Here is a 19,375-nt window from a genome sequence, read left to right as displayed (position 1 = left end):
TTTAAAATTAATAAATATTAAAGTGAAAAAATAAGTTCTTTCACAGAACTATAAATGATACCTATTTTACGTTCTTATAAAAAGAAAGTTATATTATTTTTTTAACCATTATTAACAGCACTTAAAAACATAAATGTGCTTGGAAAGTTTGTAAACTTTCTTCCCACACTTGAAAATGTTTTAAAAGCAATAAACAGATTCCCTTCTTTAAAAAACTGTTACACCCACCACAATTAGCACAGTTGTCATTGTTTTACTACAAAAATAGTTACAAATCAACAGTTTAAATTCAAACCATTTTTAATTCTAGCATGATAGGAAAAATGGATTAATCTCCCTAAACACAGACAAAGCCAACTTGTTTTTCCTTAAGCTCTAATATTTAAAACCGAATAATTATTTCCTATAATTATTTTTCAGTACTTTTAATAGCACTATCTTGTTTTTATAATTAAATTCTCCAATTAGGATCATCATGATGATTAAACAGAAATCCTAAACCAGATTAGATTACCTGATTTCCCACATTCTGAAAATATTATAAGTATAATCATCTTTTGGATTAATTATTTCCAAAATTATCAAGGGCATCAATCCATCAGAATTAGTGAATGTGCACACTTCAGTTAAAGTTCATGGCTTACATTCCATTCATGTAATAGCTTTGTATGAAAAGTTACTATTTTCTATGTGCAAAGTCTTAAGCTCAAAATAAACATATTTAGGGTATGAAACTTCTTGAACTACTCTTTACACCACTGAGGAAGAGAGACAAGGTATTTCTCAATACCTACTTTATTTTTCATACTGAGGAAGAACAGCTCGTTGTGACCATAAAATTTAAAGATTTTAAAGACTGATACACTGCAACACAATATTATTACAGAACTATATGCAGGCTCCAAGGAATTAGAGGTATGCCTTCGGAGTCACAATTCCACATGGATGTTGATTTGTTAATTCAACCTTTAGTCGTTAAATTGACTGATGATGGGGGAGAGCAAGAGATACTATGCCAGATACACAGCTTGGAATTACTAAGAGCTAAGAACAGGTCTTAGTAGCCAGGAACCACATTTTACCTGTTTTCCCCCAAGTTATAACTTCTCCAATGCTTTCAATTGGTTTTTCACTAAATATACCAAAATAAATTATAAAGCACCTTATTATGTCACTTCATTGACATTAAAGTCAGACTTACATTTGCATATTTTAGTAGAATTTAGTAAGAAAACAATTCAAATTATTTTCCTAAAGATAACAATGACTTCTGTAGATCTGATTGATATACTGATTCGAAATCTACACATCTGGAATCTCTGGAATCCAGTCATTCTTTATGCACTGAGAACCAAAAAATATTCTATGCCTTCTCCCCACACTGGAATTAAATACAGTTTTGGTTCTCAAATGTACCAATAATAATGCAATAAAATACATCAATAATACAAAGAAAGAATTCTAGGGAGAGGCAATACCAGTTTTGTCCTAATGAGAACACTTCCCATTCAAAGGACATACCTAGTAAGTATGTCTTAAACCCTTGATTTTTTTTTTTCAATCCCAGGAACACAGGATTATATAGTCATCTACTCCTAAAATACCAACGTGCTCTCATTTGAAGCCTCCTTCACTGGGCTCTCAATGGGAAGATATTCTGATTCATCCTACCTTCACTTCATTTTCAACCTCACGTGCAAACCAACTTTTGTCCTGTGTTGTCACAATGACAAATGTAATTAAGTAGATACAAAATACAAAAATGAGCATGACAATGATAAATAGTAAAATGTCAGGATGATCCATTATATTTGAGATTAAATCTTATGACTTATCACTGTCATACTTCAAAAGCATTTCTTTAGTCAAAATTAGATAGCAGAATAAAGACTGTTACTTAGCACCAGCATGTCATTGCAGGCTTTGGTTCAGGCTTCAGTATAATTCCGTTATCAGGGGGTTGACTAAGCATTAATGGTTTGTGGCTCTTAAGTTTATGAGCCAAGGTCATAAATATAGCTTCCACATGGTCATTATCATTGGGGTTTTTTGCAGAGGTTTCAAACAAAGGCATACTGTGTGTGTCAGCAAATTTTTGTGCCAAGTCTGTAGGTACTTGAATGGCACTTCTCAAGTCACATTTATTTCCAACAAGAATCCGTGGTATGTCACTGGCTAGCAAATGCTGTTTGCATTCTTCTATCCAAGATGGCAGGCTATGAAAACTAGCCATGTTGGTCATATCATACACGAAGACAACAGCATGGACATTTCTGTAATAGTGCTGTACCATGCTCTTCCTAAATCGTTCTTGTCCTGCTGTGTCCCATAACTGGATCTGAAAACGAAAAAAAAAAAAAAGAGAGAGAAAACTGAGAATTTCATTTCAATTATACATATTGAATATTTTAATCAATTCCACATGGTCTTTAGTACTTCTTTACTTAAATTACTTTGTTCCCATCCATAATGCCTTTTCAATGTAATTTATGGGATCCAGACATCATGATCTTATAGTTAGCTCATAATCAATACAAGTGTCGGAACAAATATTTCAATTCAGCACTTAAATTCAGTAAGTTAAATTTGTTTGGATGAAATTATACCTCAAAAACTGATTTTAAAATATTAAATTGGGGCATGTGGGTGGCTCAGTCAGTTAAGTGTCTGCCTTCAGCTTGGATCATGATCACAGGTTCCTGGGATGGAGTCTCACCTCTGGCTCCCTGCTCAGGTGGAAGCCTGCTTCTCCCTTTCCCTCTTCTCATGCTCTCTCTTTTTCTCTCAAACAAAAAGATAAAATCTCTAAACAACAACAACAAACTATTGAAATAAATACAATAGTAAATAGAAATATATCAGGTTTTAAAAAATATGTTAAGTGTCTGCTTTTTCTTTTTTTTTCCTTAAGATTTTATTTATTTGACAGAGAAAAAGACAGACAGCGAGAGAGGGAACACAAGCAGGGGGGGTGCGAGAGGGAGAAGCAGGCTTCCTGCAGAGCAGGGAGCCTGATGTGGGGCTCTATCCCAGGGCACTGGGAACCTGACCTGAGCCAAAGGCAGACGCTTAATGACTGAGACACCCAGGTGCCCCATAATTTTTTTTCTCTAAGATTTTATTTCTTTATATGACAGAGAGAGAGAGAGAGAGAGCACAAGCAGGGTGAGGACAGGCAAAAGGAGGGGAAATGCAGGTTCCCTACTGAGCAGGGAGCCCCATGCAGAGCTCGATCCCAGTACCCTGGAATCATGACCTGAGCATAAGGCAGACGCTTAACCAACTGACCCACCCAGGTGCCCCAATTAACTGTCTAATTCCTGTAAATCTGGATACTGGTTACTATACGCCATTCTACCTTTCACCAGACTAACTTAAAAGAGTCCACTTAAGACAGATGCTAGGAGTCATTAGGTCTAGTCCCAAACCTATATGTGTATATGCATATACACATGTATATATGTATATATAGACATTCTATGAAATCCCCCTTGAAAATCTTAAAAGGCCAGAAAAATCACTTACTTAACCTAAAAGTATCTAACAGTAAGACTATTCCAATATCCCAATATCTCCTAATTGAAATATGGGGGTTGGGGGGGGGAGTTGAGGAAAATAATTATCTAAAACTAAATATAAGTCATGTGTTATGATTCTCTTAAAACACTGAATTACCCTGCCTTTGTTTACTTCCTAAAAAAGTTAAGTGATAAGGCAGAAAAGACTAGAGGTAGATTTGCTTAGGTATGGGCTGCCTGGGTGGTTCAGTCAGTTAAGCCACTGCCTTCCACTCAGGTCATGATCCCAGGGTCCTGAGATCCAGCCCCACATTGGGCTCTCTGCTCAGCAGGGAGCCTGCTTCTCCCGCCACCCCCCCACCCCCCACCCACCTCTCTGCCTACTTGTGATCTCTGTCTGTCAAATAAATAAATAAAATCTTTAAAAAAAAAAAGAAAAAAAGATTTGCTTAGGTAAATTTTGACCAAAAGACTTGTACTACTTATATAAATTAAGAGAAGCCTAGACTGGTGATTTTTCGCAGAATGACACAAAAGTAGAGGGAAATGAGGGGATTCTGTAGATGGCCCACAAAGAAGAATATAAGAAATAAAGTGCTCAGATTATGGCAGCACATGGTAAGTGCTCAATTAAGATGTAACAAATGAATAAATACATTTTAAAACATGTGATTAGAGATTAAAATATCACTAATCTCTTCTATGGTACCTTAACTTAAAAAAATTTTTTTTAGTAATCTCTACACCCAGTGTGGGGCTTGCACTCACAACCCCAAGATCAAGAGTTGCATGCTCTTCTGACTAAGCCCACCAGGCACCCCCAAGCTACCTTAAATTTTATCAGCTCTGATTTTTTTTTTGGTAGTTCTTTTAAAACCAAATTTCTTCATTTTCTTAGTATTCCCCGTTCTTTTTAATTAACATAAACCAAATTTTGCTCTAGGCAGAAATATAAAATGCTATATAAACTTGATCTCTCAGGCTCTCCTGGAACTAAGGGAGGCCAAATGATGTGCAGACAGTCTTTCAATGGAGTTTTCCAGGAAAACTATGGATACGTGATTTTAAAAAGACAGAGCATTTGGCACATGCCTTTTGTACCTCTCTCACCCTACCCTTTCTGCCCGGAATGGGATATAATAACTGGAGGTTTAGCAACCATCTTATGAGCATGAAGGAGAAGACCACACACAGGAATGGCAGAAATCTGCATAAACCTGGAATCCAACTGACAAGGTACCATCACACAGACTGCTGCCTCCTTATAACATGAGACAAAGAAAACCTTACATGGTTAAATCATAGCGGAATTTCTCTTACATGTAGCTGAATGGTATCCTAAAATTACTTACCCCGCACACTGTTTAAAATCTTTATTTATCCCTTACACTCACATTTACTCACTAAATCACAGGTTTGGGCTCAATGCCGTCCCAAAAACCATGTCACAAAATAAATTACTATAAAATACCACTCTTGTGATGTAAGCAATATAAATGGTAAATAGGCCATAAAGACTCAATATCATATAAATCAGAGATAAAAGCAAATAAGTTGTCAGCAAGGTAAACTAAGAACTACTAACATCAAAGACTATTTAAATTAACAAATATTTAATTTATTATATATATTATATATTATATATAAATATAATAATATATATTATTACTAGCCATCATTAGCCATCAAGGAAATGCAATCAAAATAATATATAATAATATAAATATATAATATAGTATATTATATATTATAGTATAGTATAATATAGTATATTATATATTTATATATTATATTTAAATTAAATATTAATTCAATGCCTCCTATGTGCCATAGGTGACTGTTATACCTCTCGGTCTTAGCTTCTACACCAGTGAAAGTAAAATTTAGTTTCAAACCCTATAAAATAAGCACTCATAGACTAGCTACACTGAGTATGCAAAGAGCTAATACTTTATTTGAAAATACAACTTTCCTTTTTTTTTTTTTTAAGATTTTATTTATTTGACAGACAGAGATCACAAGTAGGCAGAGAGGCAGGCAGAGAGAGAGGAGGAAGCAGGCTCCCCGATGAGCAGAGAGCCCAATGCCAGGCTCAATCCCAGGACCCTGGGATCATGACCTGAGCCAAAGGCAGAGGCTTAACCCACTGAGCCATCCAGGTGCCCCACAACTTTCCTTTAAAAAAATAAAACTTTTGGGGCACCTGGGTGGCTCAGTAGGTTGAGCCTGTGTCCTCGGCTTGGGTCATGATCTCGGGGTCCTGGGACTGAGCCCCACATCGGGCTCTCTGCTCGGCAGGAAGACTGCTTCCCCCTCTCCCTCTGCCTGCCTCTCTGCCTACTTGTGCTCTCTCTGTCAAATAAATAAATAAAATCTTTTAAAAAATCTAAAAAAAAAATACAATGTTTTTATCCCTACTAACAGGTTTAGAATAAAAACACTCAACACACAATTAAAAATGCTTCTAAAGGGGCGCCTGGGTGGCTCAGTCGGTTAAGCCGCTGCCTTCGGCTCAGGTCATGATCTCGGGGTCCCGGGATCGAGTCCCGCATCGGGCTCTCTGCTCAGCAGGGAGCCTGCTTCCCTCTCTCTCTCTCTCTGCCTGCCTCTCCATCTACTTGTGATTTCTCTCTGTCAATAAAAAAAAAAAATGCTTCTAAAGATTGGGTCACGATCCCAGAGTCCTGGGATCGAGGCCATGCTCTCTGCTCAGCAGGGAGCCTGCTTCTCTCTCTCTCCCTCTGCCTGCCTCTCTGCCTACTTGTGATCTCTGTCAAATAAATAAATAAAATCTAAAAGAAAGAAAAAAAAAGATATCAAAGGATATTACACAAAGCTACAATAATCAAGACTGTGCTACTGGAATAAGATTAAAGATACAGATCAACAGAACAAAACTTAGGATCCAGAAATAAATCCATAGACCTGTGGTCAACTGCTTTTCAACAAAAGAAAGAATAGTTGTTTAAACAAATGGTTCTGGCACAGCATACAAAACACAAGGTTGGACCTCCTACCTCACACCGTATATAAAAACTTACCGAAAATGGTTTAAAAAAACTAAATTTAAGAGCTGAAACTATAAAATTCCTAGAAGAAAACCTAGGGATAAATATTTGTGACAAATGGGTTAGACAATGGTTTCTAAGATACGATATTTGAAGCACAAGCAATCAAAGAACAGATAAATTGGACTTCATCAAAATTAAAAATGTTTGTGTTTCAAAGAATATTATCAAGAAAGTGAAAGTCAACTTACAGAATGGGAGAAAAGAGCTGTAAATAATATCTGAGAGGGGTGTACCATCCAGAATATTTAAGACCTCTCATAACTCAATAATAAAAGGACAAATAAACCAATTTAAAAACTGGCAAAGAATTGGAATAGACATTTCTCCAAAGAAAATGTACAAATGGTCAATAAGCACATGACAAGAGACTCAACATCATTAGCCATCAAGGAAATACAAATCAAAAAAACAAATGAAATAACACTTTACACTCATATCAGGATGGCCATTAAAAAAACAAAAAAGATGGACAGTAACAAGGGTTGGTGGAGATGTAGAAAAATTGGAACCTTCATATATTGCTAGTGTGGATGTATTTTAAAATAGTACAGCCACTTTAGAAAACAGTTTGGCAGTTCCTCAAAAAGTTAATCAGTCTATGATATACCCACAAAAAGGAACAAAGTACTGATACGTGCTATAACACAGATGAACCTCTAAAATACATTAAGTGAAAGAGGCCAGACATATATTCTATGGTTCCATTTACATAAAGTATCCAAAATAGAGAAATCATAGAGATAGAACACAGATTGGGTGGTTGCCAGGGCTGGGGGATGGGGAGAAACTGCTGACTGGGGGAGGGACTTTATTTTGTGGTGATGGAAATATTTTAAAACTGGACAGAGATGTGGTTATACAACATTATGAATCTATTGAATGCTGCTGAATTGTTTACTTTAAAATAGTTCATCTTGGGGTGCATGGGTGGCTCAGCCGTTAAGCGTATGCCTTCGGCTTAGGTCATGATCCCAGGGTCCTGGGATGGAGTCCCATATTGGGCTCCCTGCTCAGTGGGAAGCCTGCTTCTCCCTCTCCCACTCCCCCTGCTTGTGTTCCTTCTTTTGCTGTGCCTCTGTCAAATAAATAAATAAAATCTTTTTAAAAATAAAATAAAATAGTTAATCTTATGTTATCTGAAATCCACTTCCATAAATTATTTAAAAGAAACAAACAGAGTTGCTATACGACCCAGTAATTCCACTCCCAGATATGTACCTAAGAGAATCGAAAAGATATGTTCACACAAAAACTTGTACCCAAATGTTCATAGCAACAGTATTTGTAATAGCTAAAAGGTAAAAACAACCCAAATGTCCATCAACTAATAAACATATAATGGAGTATTATTCACCACAAAAAGGAATGAAGTACTGATACATGCTACAACATGGATGAATCTAGAAAGTGAAGGAAGCCAGACACCACAGTCCACATACTGTAAGATTCTGTGTATATCAAATGTCCAGGATAGGCAAATCCAAGACAGAAAGTAGACCTACTGGTGGCTGCCAGGGTTGAGAAAAGGGAAGGAACAGGGAGTGACTGTTAAAATGGGCCTGGGGTTTCTTTTCGGATTTCTGGAATCAGATAGTGAGGATAGTAAATAATACACTAAACCGTGTGATTATACTAAAAACCACTAAATTGTATATTTTAAAAGGGAAAATCTTATGACATGTAAATTGAGTTTTTTAGAGTGACCAAAAAACCCAGAACAAAACCCACTCCATGCTATATCTTTAACATTTAGAAAGATATTTGGGGAATAATTTGAATGACATATAAAAGCTGTCCAAAGAAAGTGGACCTGATCTTTTCTCTTTTAAAAAGATTTCCTGTAGCTCAGGTACTCAAAAACCATTTCATCAATGAAGAATGATTTTAAAGGGTTTAAGCAAAGAATCTTTGTAAGTTAAAAATAAATAAATGAAAAGCACACCAGGAAATAATACCAAATAACCATGCTATCTTTAAAGCAATTTCTCCCTTTATTTCTACTTTTGTTTTCCATAACAACCAACCACTTTTTTTTTTAAGATTTTATTTATTTGACAGAGAGAGATCACAAGTAGGCAGAAAGGCAGGCAGAGACAGAGAGAGGGGGAAGCAGGCTCCCTCCTGAGCAGAGCGCCTGATGTGGGGCTCGATCCCAGGACCCTGGGATTATGACCTGAGGCGAAGGCAGAGGCCTTAACCCACTGAGCCACCCACGTGCCCCACCAACCACTTTTTCTATAAAAACAAACTAAACTTTAAAACAAATAATAATTACCCAGAATTTAGACCTGCCTCAAAGAACTATGAAAGTCCTCAATAAAAGTGGTGATGATGAGGCTGCTTATCCCTAAGAAAACCATTTGTTTGTTTTAGGATGGGAGAGACTCAATAATACTTGGATTTCCATCAATCCTGTTCAGAATAATGCATTCTACCCTATCAAGACTTTCAGGAAACAAGAGGTTTGAAATAGTAACTCTCACACTTTACCGGAAAGCCATAAAAGTAATTACTAAGTTAAAGAGGCATTTACACAGGAGTGTTTATTTACTTATTTAAAGATTATATTTATTTGTCAGGGGGCGAGGGGACGGGGTAGAGCACAAGCAGGGGGAGAAGCAGGCAGAGAGAGGAGCAGGCTCCCCACTGAGCAAGGAGCCTGATAGAGACTGGATCCCAGGGATCATGACTTGAGGTGAAGGCTGACGCTTAACGGACTGAGCCACCTAGGCATCCCCCAAAGGGGTATTTTAAAAGAACCTTCAAAATTTCACTGACAGAATTGTTGAAACAGTGAAGGCTCAGGCAAAGGCACACCACCTTATTGTCTGCAACCTTCAGGCCTGCATGGGACACTTGCAAGGGCAAGGGGACTGGGATGAGCAAAGAGAGACTCTGCAAAGAAAAGATAGGACAAATGATAAACACTGTCAGCCATAAAAGGCAAGAGGAAACTTTGACTAAAAGAGAGACAGGCATAGGGAGATACTCAGTGGAGAACCCCATGACAGTTTAGAAAAGTCTTGAGGTTTAGCTATGAGTAGAGTGATACACAGTGCTTTAAAAAGGAGAATAACACTTTGGAACCTAAGGAAGTGACATGCCTTTGTTTGGTTAAATTAGGAAATATTTTCAGAGTAATTTTCCCAATTTAATAATGTTTTACAAAAAATGGCTAATGCATGCTCCCACAGATATTACTCCCACTTTACACATTATAAGGACAATGTAAAATATACTTTAATAATATTTCACAAATCTCTATTTAAATTCTAGTACAAAGTTCAAACAAAAATGGCAACCTATCTCTTTGCTCAATCCCAACAGTAGAGTCTTACTGTTGATGAAATTTCTTTTAGTAGTTTTATGACCAAAATGAAAAATTATCTGGCTAAAATGACTTAATACTGTTTTTGCTTGACTGAAAACGATAAAGGTATTAACCCAAATAATCTTCCTTCTTTGATCAGCTATCAAACTTCCATTAGTTTCCATTATCACCTCAATTCTGGATTTTACCAGAGTAGCCTACCAACTGATGTCCTTGTTTTCCACACATTCAACGTGTATCCCCTAAGTACTACCTAGTTTAGAAACCTAAACTAGAAACTAAAGCTAGATACTCAGTGAAGTCTATGGCATTACTAGACATGGATCCTGCTTGGAGTAAGATCGAAGAAGACTTAATAAAAGAGACAGAGACATCTAAATAGTACAGTGAGTTAAGAGATCATTTAAAGGCTCAGGTAGGTGCTGAAGGGAGTTGACAGAAAGAAGAAATAGAATGGAGAAGGAGGGATGGGGTGTTTTTGATAGACACACTAAGTTTAATAGGGAAGAATTACCTGTGCTGAAATACGAGCAGAGGAAATATTCCAGGCAGAGCGGGGCATGCAAAGGGAAACACAGGGATCGGCAAATAAGCAGCTAGACTATAGGGTACCTGAAGGAAAGTAATGGGGGAAAAAAGTCTGAAAAGCAGTCTGGAGCAAGATAAAGGAAGTCCTACATTAATTTTTTAAAACTGGAATTTTATAATATAATGGAGAACTATCCAAGACATCTGAGGCAGGATACATTAATCTCCCTTAAATGCAACACTAATCTGGCATTTTGGCAACAATGTACAAAACAGGCTCACTGAGAACTAGGGATGAGAGATGAGTTGAGTTGCTGCAACAGTTCACAGGGAGGTAAGAAAGACCTGACCTAGGATTTTCAACAAAGGGTGGATGAGAGAATCATGCATGTCATGCATGTAGAGAACCGGCTGAAGTTAGGTACAAAAAAGAGAGGAATGAGGCCTTGAGGAAAAGGATGCCATCATGACAACCTAGGTGATGTGGGGAGAAACAGGAACAGCAGATTTGCCAAGGAAGATGAACTCACCTCAGACATTCAAGGCAAAGGAGGGATAATCCAAATAGCCATGTCTAGACGACAGTAGGAAATTCAGAGTGAGATGAGGAGAGAGGAAGGCTAAACAAAGATTTAAAAGTTATCTTCGTGGATTGACAGCTGACAACAGTCAAATGACTACCAAGGGAGAGAAAGTTGATAGAAAACCAAGTCACGGGGTAGACTGAATCTCACTCCAGATGCATCCTCTATTGCTGCCACATTTATCTTCCGAAAACACTGGGGACTTTTCACCATGCATACAAAATGAAGCCTAGACTCTTTAGCTTTGTGTTTTAGACTCCTCCCAAATGTTGCTACCAACACCTTCACATTCTTCCCACTTGCCACCTTACTATAGAACCTCTGATCCTGATGGAGCATCCTGCTGATGGTCCTCTTCAGAAAAGCCCCCTCAGCTCTGCCCTCCCTCTGTGAAACCTCATCTAGCACTCCAAACACAAATGATTCCTCCACCCACATCCAAACAGTAACTTGGCACTCATTCATCGCCTGGTTCTGCTGGTCATCTTTTTAGGTACATACCTCTTCTTCCAATCTGGGAGATCTATGCACTGTATCAGGGTCAAATCTATGCACTATATCTATGCACAAAATCTATGCACTATATCAGGGTCAGCAAACTTTTTCTGTAAAGAGTGAATATCTTGGGCTCTGTGGGCCTAACAGTGTCACAACTACTCAGCTCTTGCCACTGTAATGCAAAAGCAAACACAATATGTGAATACAGGAACACAGTTGTGTTTCAATACTTCATTTATAAACACTCAAATGTGAATTTCACATAACTTTCACCTGTCATGAAACCATACTCTTACAATTTTCCTCCCACCATTTAAAAAAGTAAAAATAACTTTTAGCTTGCTGGCCACACAAAAGCAGACAGCAGGCCATATTCGGCCCTCAAGCATGGTTTGCCAACCCCTATGATATATCATAGTTCTTTGTGACTAACAAAAATGTCATCTTTCTTGCAATTACTCATTAAATACTTGTTTTAACAACAGGGGAAGAGGTGTCCTGATTATGTTCCTTTAGTTAATATTAACATCTTGTATTTAACATGGCAAAACGTCATACTTCTATAATTGATAAACCATCCCAATGTTCAAATAGAAACTGCTGACCCCTAATGAGAAGATAGATTAAATGCAACATGAGGCTTTAATTATTCTGTTGGTGTCTGCCATTGTAAATGCTTGTATGAAAAGAACAGAGCTAGTTATGATGGGGATACACATACAAGGAAGGAGCATAAGGATTAGGTTGAGATTCTTAATTTAAAAATCAAATGTGTTTTTATTTAAAGAACTCATTTTATAATTTTATTCAACTTCCAAAATTCTGCAAACAAGATTTTCCTTTTTCAACCATACATACATAGTACTTAGGAAAAAGCGAACAAATATAGACTTTGCTACATTTCATAAAACATTTTAACTGATTCTGAAAGGGCACTGCCCTAAGGCATGCTTTTAAAAAACCTCCAGTCCACAATTAAAAAAATTTAACACGAGGTACCAGTTAAGTGTTTGACTCTTGATTTTGGCTCAGGTCATGATCTTGGGGTGGTGGGACAGAGCCCCACGTCAGGGTCCCCACTCAGTGGGGAGTCTGCTTGAGTCTCTCTCCCTCTGCCCCTTCCCCTCACTCACGTGGGTGTGCACACATGTACTCTCTCTCTCTCAAATAAATAAATCTTTAAAAAAATATATTTAACACATCTCACTTTTACCAAACAAATAAAAATGTCTAGAATGTCATATTATTAGTAAAGAAACATAATGTTTTAGCTTTCACTTTAAGATGAAAGATGAAAAGACATGTCATTTCAGATTAGGCTAAAAATTTTCCGAAGAAAAAATATGTATGACCATTTGAGCAGCACTTAAGATGTATTACAGGTTAACAACAAAAAAGCAGAATCAGGACATGGAATAAAGCTCTTCTACATTCACTTCAATTTTTTTTAAGACACTAAAAAAGTTTTGTTTTTGTTTTGGTTTTGGTTTTTAAGATTTCACTTGCTTATTAGAGAGAGAAGAAGCAAGCATGCATACTCAGGGAAGAGGCAGAGGAAGCAGCAGCAGCAAACTCCCTGCTCAGCAGGGAGCCTGACTGGGCTGGGGGGGTGGAGCTTGATCCCAAGACCCTGAGATCATGACCTGAGCCAAAGGCAGAGACTTAACCAACTGAACCACTCAGGTACCCCTAAAAATAGTAAAAAAAAAAAAAAAAATGTTCTGGGGTGCTTGGGTGGCTCAGTCAGTTAAGCATCCCACTCTTCTTTTTTTTTTTTTAAAGATTTTATTTATTTATTTATTTGACAGACAGAGATCACAAGTAGGCAGAGGCAGGCAGAGAGAGAGGAGGAAGCAGGCTCCCCGCTGAGCAGAGAACCTGATGTGGGGCTCGATCCCAGGACCCTGAGATCATGACCTGAGCGGAAGGCAGCGGCTTAACCCACTGAGCCACCCAGGCACCACCCACTCTTGATTTCTGCTCAGGTCATGATCTCAGGGTCCTAAGACCAAGCCCCATGAGGACTCCTTGCTCAGTGGGGAGTCTACTTGAGGTTCTCTCCCTCCCCTTCTGTCCCTCTCCCCACTCACTCTCAAATAAATAAACCTTTTTTTTTTTTAAGTCCAATGTATAATGTATGGGGATACACATATTTTGAAATGTCTTTTGTTTCTTAAAACTTTGTGAAAGCAAATGTCCAAAATAGTTGTATCTTTTTCTACTACAGAAATCTCAGAATATTTCTGTTACAGTCTTTTCAACCATAACAAAAATCTTTCAAGTCTTAAAAGTTGGAGGTAGAAGTCAATGGCTAAGGCCTTCAAAGAAAAAGAAACTCAGTACCCAGGTCTCCCCCAACCAAACAGGTTAGGCTAAAGCTCAGGAGGAATAATCCCCCCCAAAAATGTTTTCTCCTTACTGCTCTCAATCAGAAGAATGAGCTCTGTGCTCCCAGATTCATCACATTTATGGCTTTTGGTTTACTTATCACTGCCAGCACTTATTCCAGTAGTTAAGTATTCAGCTTAGACAATGGACACGTTTTATATTTTTTAAGTGTCTCTTAAATTTGCAACTGATTTATCTGAGATGTTCAAGTACAAATGGCAAGCCATAAGTAGGTAAAGGAGGAAAATCCTAACTCCTCTCCTGCCTCTATTCCCTCTACTTATTTCTTTAAAATCATGCTTTTGGGGGTAATTTCTCTCACCTTAACCAGTCTGCTTATGCCCTACTTTATCTGTGCTTCATGCTTTAAGTGCACAGCCACAGAAGTGGTGCCGTCATAGAGGAGTAATGATGTTAAGCTACTAAGGAAGAAGAATTTTCTTAAGATTACCAATTATGAACCAGTTGTTACACATATGTTCTCATATAATCCTCCACCTAATCTCATGTGGTATTATCACCCAATTATCCCAACTGAATCCCAATATGAATCCCAATTCATTACCATCTGAAAATACGGTATTTTCAGAAAAGAAAATGGACCCTGAAAGATTGAAGAACCTGCCTTAGGACTAGAGTAACTGACTACCCCAGTCTGCCTGAGATTGAAGGAGTTCCTGGGATGCAGGACTTCCAGTTTTAAAACTGGGCAAGTCTTGAGGTGCCTGAGTGGCTCAGTCAGTTAAGTGTCTGCCTTTGGCTCCAGTCAGGACCCCAAAGTCCTGGGATCGTGCCCCACATCTGGCTCCCTGCTCCTTTTCCATCTCCCTCTGCCTGCCACTCCCCCTGCTTGTACTCTCTCTCTGTCAAGTAAATAAATAAAATCTTTTAAAAAAAATAAAATAAGGGCGCCTGGGTGGCTCAGTGGGTTAAGCCGCTGCCTTCGGCTCAGGTCATGATCTCAGGGTCCTGGGATCGAGTCCCGCATCGGGCTCTCTGCTCAGCAGGGAGCCTGCTTCCCTCTCTCTCTCTCTGCCTGCTTCTCCATCTACTTGTGATTTCTCTCTGTCAAATAAATAAATAAAATCTTTAAAAAAAAAAAAAAACAACTAAAACGCAAAAGGGCCTATAGAGGGCTGATTCTTTTCAACCCTATTTTTCCTTTACATCATTAGCATTTAAAGCCCTCTGGGGAGCGGGGTGGTGGTGAAGGGCAGCTGTTGAAGAACTAAAAAAATAAATTGTTCTTGCCTCAAGGATGTGAAGGGAGGAATGAAAAAATGAGTCTGCTCCCCCCACCACGGGACTGAGGTAAAGATACATACTAATTTGAGCAAAAAAATAAACAGTATAAGGAAGGCATAGCTTTTTCCTGGGTTCTGCATGTTTTAAGGGGTGGTATTAGCCCGTGGCTGCAGACTCGGTGGTGGTCTGGAATGAAGAAGTGTATACCAGCAGAAGGTTTCAGCCCTGTCACTGATCCTCATTTTCCAATGCACCCATTCCAATCCCTCAGAACCCTAATCTTGGCCTTGGGCCTACTCCCTTCTCCAATATAAGTGCCTCCCTAATCTCCAGAGCCACCAATAAGAATTAAGAATTGGGGGGGGCGCCTGGGTGGCTCAGTGGATTAAGACGCTGCCTTTGGCTCAGGTCATGATCTCAGGTTCCTGGGATCGAGTCCCGCACAGGGCTCTCTGCTCAGCAGGGAGCCTGCTTCCTCCTTCTCTCTCTCTCTCTGGCTGCCTCTCTGTCTACTTGTGATTTCTCTCTGTCAAATAAATAAATAGATAAATAAAATCTTAAAAAAAAAAAAAAGAATTGGGAGAGGGTGGTACTAAGAATGTGTTTTCTGGCAAACCAAGTAGGAACTATTGTGTATAGAATGGTTCTTCAGGAAAATAGACTTTTCTCAACAACTCAATGTCAGATTGAAACTTCTGAAGCAAACTGCACGCCAGAGAACACCTAATCACTTCCTCAAAGGCAGTAAGGCTTTACTGCCACCATATCTGAGACAGTGCTCAGACAACTGTTTTAATATACAATATTTATTAAATGTTTTCCATGCCTGAGAAATTTCACTGTTTTTCCTTCAGCCTTACTTCCCTGCCTCCCAGCACATGAGACCCTGCCAACGAGTCAACGGATACCTTCTACACTCTTTGCTAGTCAAAGTGTGATTCACGGACTAGTTGCATCTGCATCACCGGCGGCTTTACTAAATCAGAATCTGCATTTAAAAAAAACAAAAACCAAGTTGGCCGGGTAAATCGCGGGACATTCAAGTTTGTGGAGCACTGCCTTCTAAGTTTTATATATATAAATCCTTCCGAGCCCCAGCTCCAATCTCTACATCAGCTTGAGAAAAGACGGCATGCAGACGTTGCACATGGCCAGCGATCAACCCCCGGTGGGGTCGGAACCTGTCACCCCAAGGCATCCTTCCTCCCTGACACTGCCCCCTCCGCTCACCTTGATGCGCTCCCCATCTATCTCCACCGCACGCTCTCGGAAATCCACCCCGATGGTAGCCTCGGTGCGGTCGGGGAAACGGCCAGCGCAGAAGCGGTAGGTCAGGCACGTCTTGCCCACGTTGGAGTCGCCGATCACGATTATCTTGAAGATACGGGAGCGAGCCGGAGGCAGGAACACTGAACCCCCAGACACGGCACCGCTGGATGACAAGCTCGCCTCCAGAGACGACTCCATCTCCGAAGCCATTCTCCGGACCCGCCCCGAACTGAGGCGGAGGAAAGCAGACGCAGAAAGACAGAATACGCCACCTCGAGCGTGGGCGCCCCGTGTGCGGGCTCGGAAGCGTAACGTCGCAGGAGCCACCGCCCTCCGGCCCCGCAGCGCGCGTGCGCACCTTCCCGCCCCCACGTCGCGCAGGTGTGGCGTCCAGCGGCCCCGTCTCGCTGCTCCTCCCACCTAGCCCGCGGCTCCGCCCCGCCGTCTTTCCCCTCAGCCCGGTCTACCTGGAAAGGCTTGACGGCCCAGAGCCCTACCGGAGGCTTGACGGCGGGTGCGGAGAGCCGACCTGAAGACGGCCCGGCGCCCTAGGCCCGGCACCCAGACTGGACCGGCCTCGCCTCGTCCAAGACTCCCGCCCTCCGGAGGAAGCCGCGCAATCACTCTGGGGGCGGGGAGAGAAAGACAGCTGAAAGGAAGGAGGCACCACCAGGCCTCTCTCGCGAGAGGGCCGAAGAGCCGCCTTGAACGGGGGCGTGTGCCTGGTGAGGAGCCGAAAGGTCTTCGGAAGGCTGGGATGTAGGGTTCGGCGCCCTTGTTGACGTTGTTGGGGGATCCTCGGACTTGCAGGTGGAAGCGGGTTCTCTCGGCTTGCGGTCGGGGGGCGCGGAATCGGCTGTGCCGCCTGCCCCCTCGGGGCTCCCTGGACCCCGGGACTTGGGAACGTAGCAACGAGGACTGTAGGGGATGAGGCGTGAGGTGCCGCCGGAAGGCCCGGGACGCGAGTGGAGGCGAGCCCCCGGCCTCGCGGAGTTGTCCGTGAGCCTGTGGGGAGGTCGAGGCCGCCGCCGCCGTGGCACGATGAATTTCCTCGCCCGCTAGGCCATGTGAGGGTATCCGCGGGACTCTGGTGCCCAGGGCTCGTTTTGCGGATGCCCCAGGCCCAAGTAGTAGAGCAGATCACTGGTGGGACACTTAGGGGCATTGAACCGGGTGTTGTGTCCAGACGGACTCTCTATGAGAATAAACCCATTATGCCCTAGTTATGTCTTAATACCTGGGTGATGATGATGTGGCCGCTCCGTGTTCCTGAGCGCACGCAGAAGCTGTCTTGGCCCACTAAGAAAAACATGAACAGACGGGACCACCCAACCGGAAAGAATCTTCTCTGGAATTCGTCAGATGAAACCTCCCGCACAGTAACTCAAAAGGTCCAAAATGTGCGAACCTTGTTTTTTTTTTTTTGTGAAAAGTTGTTTTGTTTTGCAGTGACAAGACCCCCCGCCCCCGCCCCTTTGAGCAAATGCTTATGCCGCTTGTAAAGTCAAGGCCTATGGAGAGGAGGACATGGTGGGCTTTAGAGTAAAGGGAACAGTACAGCACTAAAAATTCTAAGAAAGGAGATAAATTGCTTATTCCATTAGGTAAAATGAAAATGCAGTCATTGGAAATTAGTGGAAGAACCCGAGGCTACCCAGAATTACCAGGAATTTGCAATAGCCATAATATATAGTAACTTCTGTTGCTGTAGAAAAACTATACAGTCACTAATAGAGCAAGGTATGTTAGCCAGGAAAAAAAAGTTTACTCACCTGGTTGAATGTAGATGCCAATTACATTTATTCAGTATCCTGTTAGAGAAACTAAAACATGGGCTGGAAAATTCTAATTGTTTATCTGTGAGGTTATTTCTGTGAGGATTGATCATCCCAGACACTATTAAAAGGCCTTGAAATATATTCCTCTAATTTACTCTACCTGTAAAGTACCCATTCAAAGAAGGTGAAGATTTAGGACAAAAACCAGTTGAAGAATTCAAAGCTCTGGATAATTAGATAATTGCAAAGGATGAGTAAAAAAAAGCATTAACATTCTTGCATCCTAAGACTCTTTTTCTTTCATATACTATCTTTTTCAAATTAGCTCTTACTAAACTGTATTAGAAATATTTTTGTCTATCTAAATCCTATTCTTCAAAAGTTTCACCTCTGAAGCTTTTCCTGATGACTTCAGAATGTTCTTTGTTTTTTGGGGTATTGTTTATTTGGTCTTTGAATACTGTCTTCACTGTTTAAGTTTCATAATTATATGTTGTATCTTACCAGCCAGATTATCAGCTCTTGAGTACTGACGGAAAGCTCACTGCTTGGGGCGCCTGGGTGGCTCAGTTGGTTGGACGACTGCCTTCAGCTCAGGTCATGATCCTGGAGTCCTAGGATGGAGTCCCGCATCGGGCTCCCAGCATCATGGGGAGTCTGCTTCTCCCTCTGACCTTCTCATCACTCATGTTCTCTCTCACTGTCTCTCTCTCAAATAAATAAATAAAAATCTTTAAAAAAAAAGAAAGAAAGAAAGAAAGCTCACTGCTTTACAACAAATGATGAATAAATTAATGAAGTGAGAATTTTTTGCATAAAGTTTGTCAGTTTGAGCCCTTTACCAATTATACACATTTCAGCCTACTTAAAGAGAAGAAATACTATAAACACTTGACACCGTTATGAAGCATTTTATATTTTCAGCTTGAAGTTTGAGAGACACTGTGTGACTGAAGTATGTCATTCTTCTTAACTGAATAATCCCAGAACCTCCAGGTTGATACTTGGAGATTCTGCTATTTGAAAAGTAGATGGATTATGCAGCCCTGTTTTCTGAAAATTCATTTTGTCCTTGGAATTATTCTCTATTTGCTGGCACTACTACTTGGCCTCAAAATATCAGCATGTAACTTTTTCTTAATACTTTGCAATATAGCTGAGAAGA

The 19,375-nt window shown here is 40.3% G+C and overlaps 1 protein-coding gene across 1 annotated transcript; it reads right to left on the bottom strand.

Annotated features, from left to right (window-relative positions):
• Positions 1-777: 777 nt before the first annotated feature.
• Positions 778-16,997, bottom strand: RAB33B (RAB33B, member RAS oncogene family). Its single transcript, XM_004768487.3, has 3 exons — positions 16,900-16,997; positions 16,394-16,661; positions 778-2,338 (listed from the first exon to the last, which is right to left on the bottom strand). Exons 2-3 carry the CDS (start codon positions 16,640-16,642, stop codon positions 1,898-1,900), a joined length of 690 nt encoding a protein of 229 aa, XP_004768544.1. The 5' UTR covers positions 16,643-16,661; positions 16,900-16,997; the 3' UTR covers positions 778-1,897.
• Positions 16,998-19,375: the final 2,378 nt, after the last annotated feature.

The sequence above is a fragment of the Mustela putorius genome, unplaced genomic scaffold (assembly GCF_011764305.1).
Source record: "Mustela putorius furo isolate JIRA1106 unplaced genomic scaffold, ASM1176430v1.1 tig00000083_pilon_pilon_pilon, whole genome shotgun sequence".
NCBI lineage: Eukaryota > Metazoa > Chordata > Mammalia > Carnivora > Mustelidae > Mustela > Mustela putorius.
This window is presented reverse-complemented; position numbering and strand designations above follow the sequence as displayed.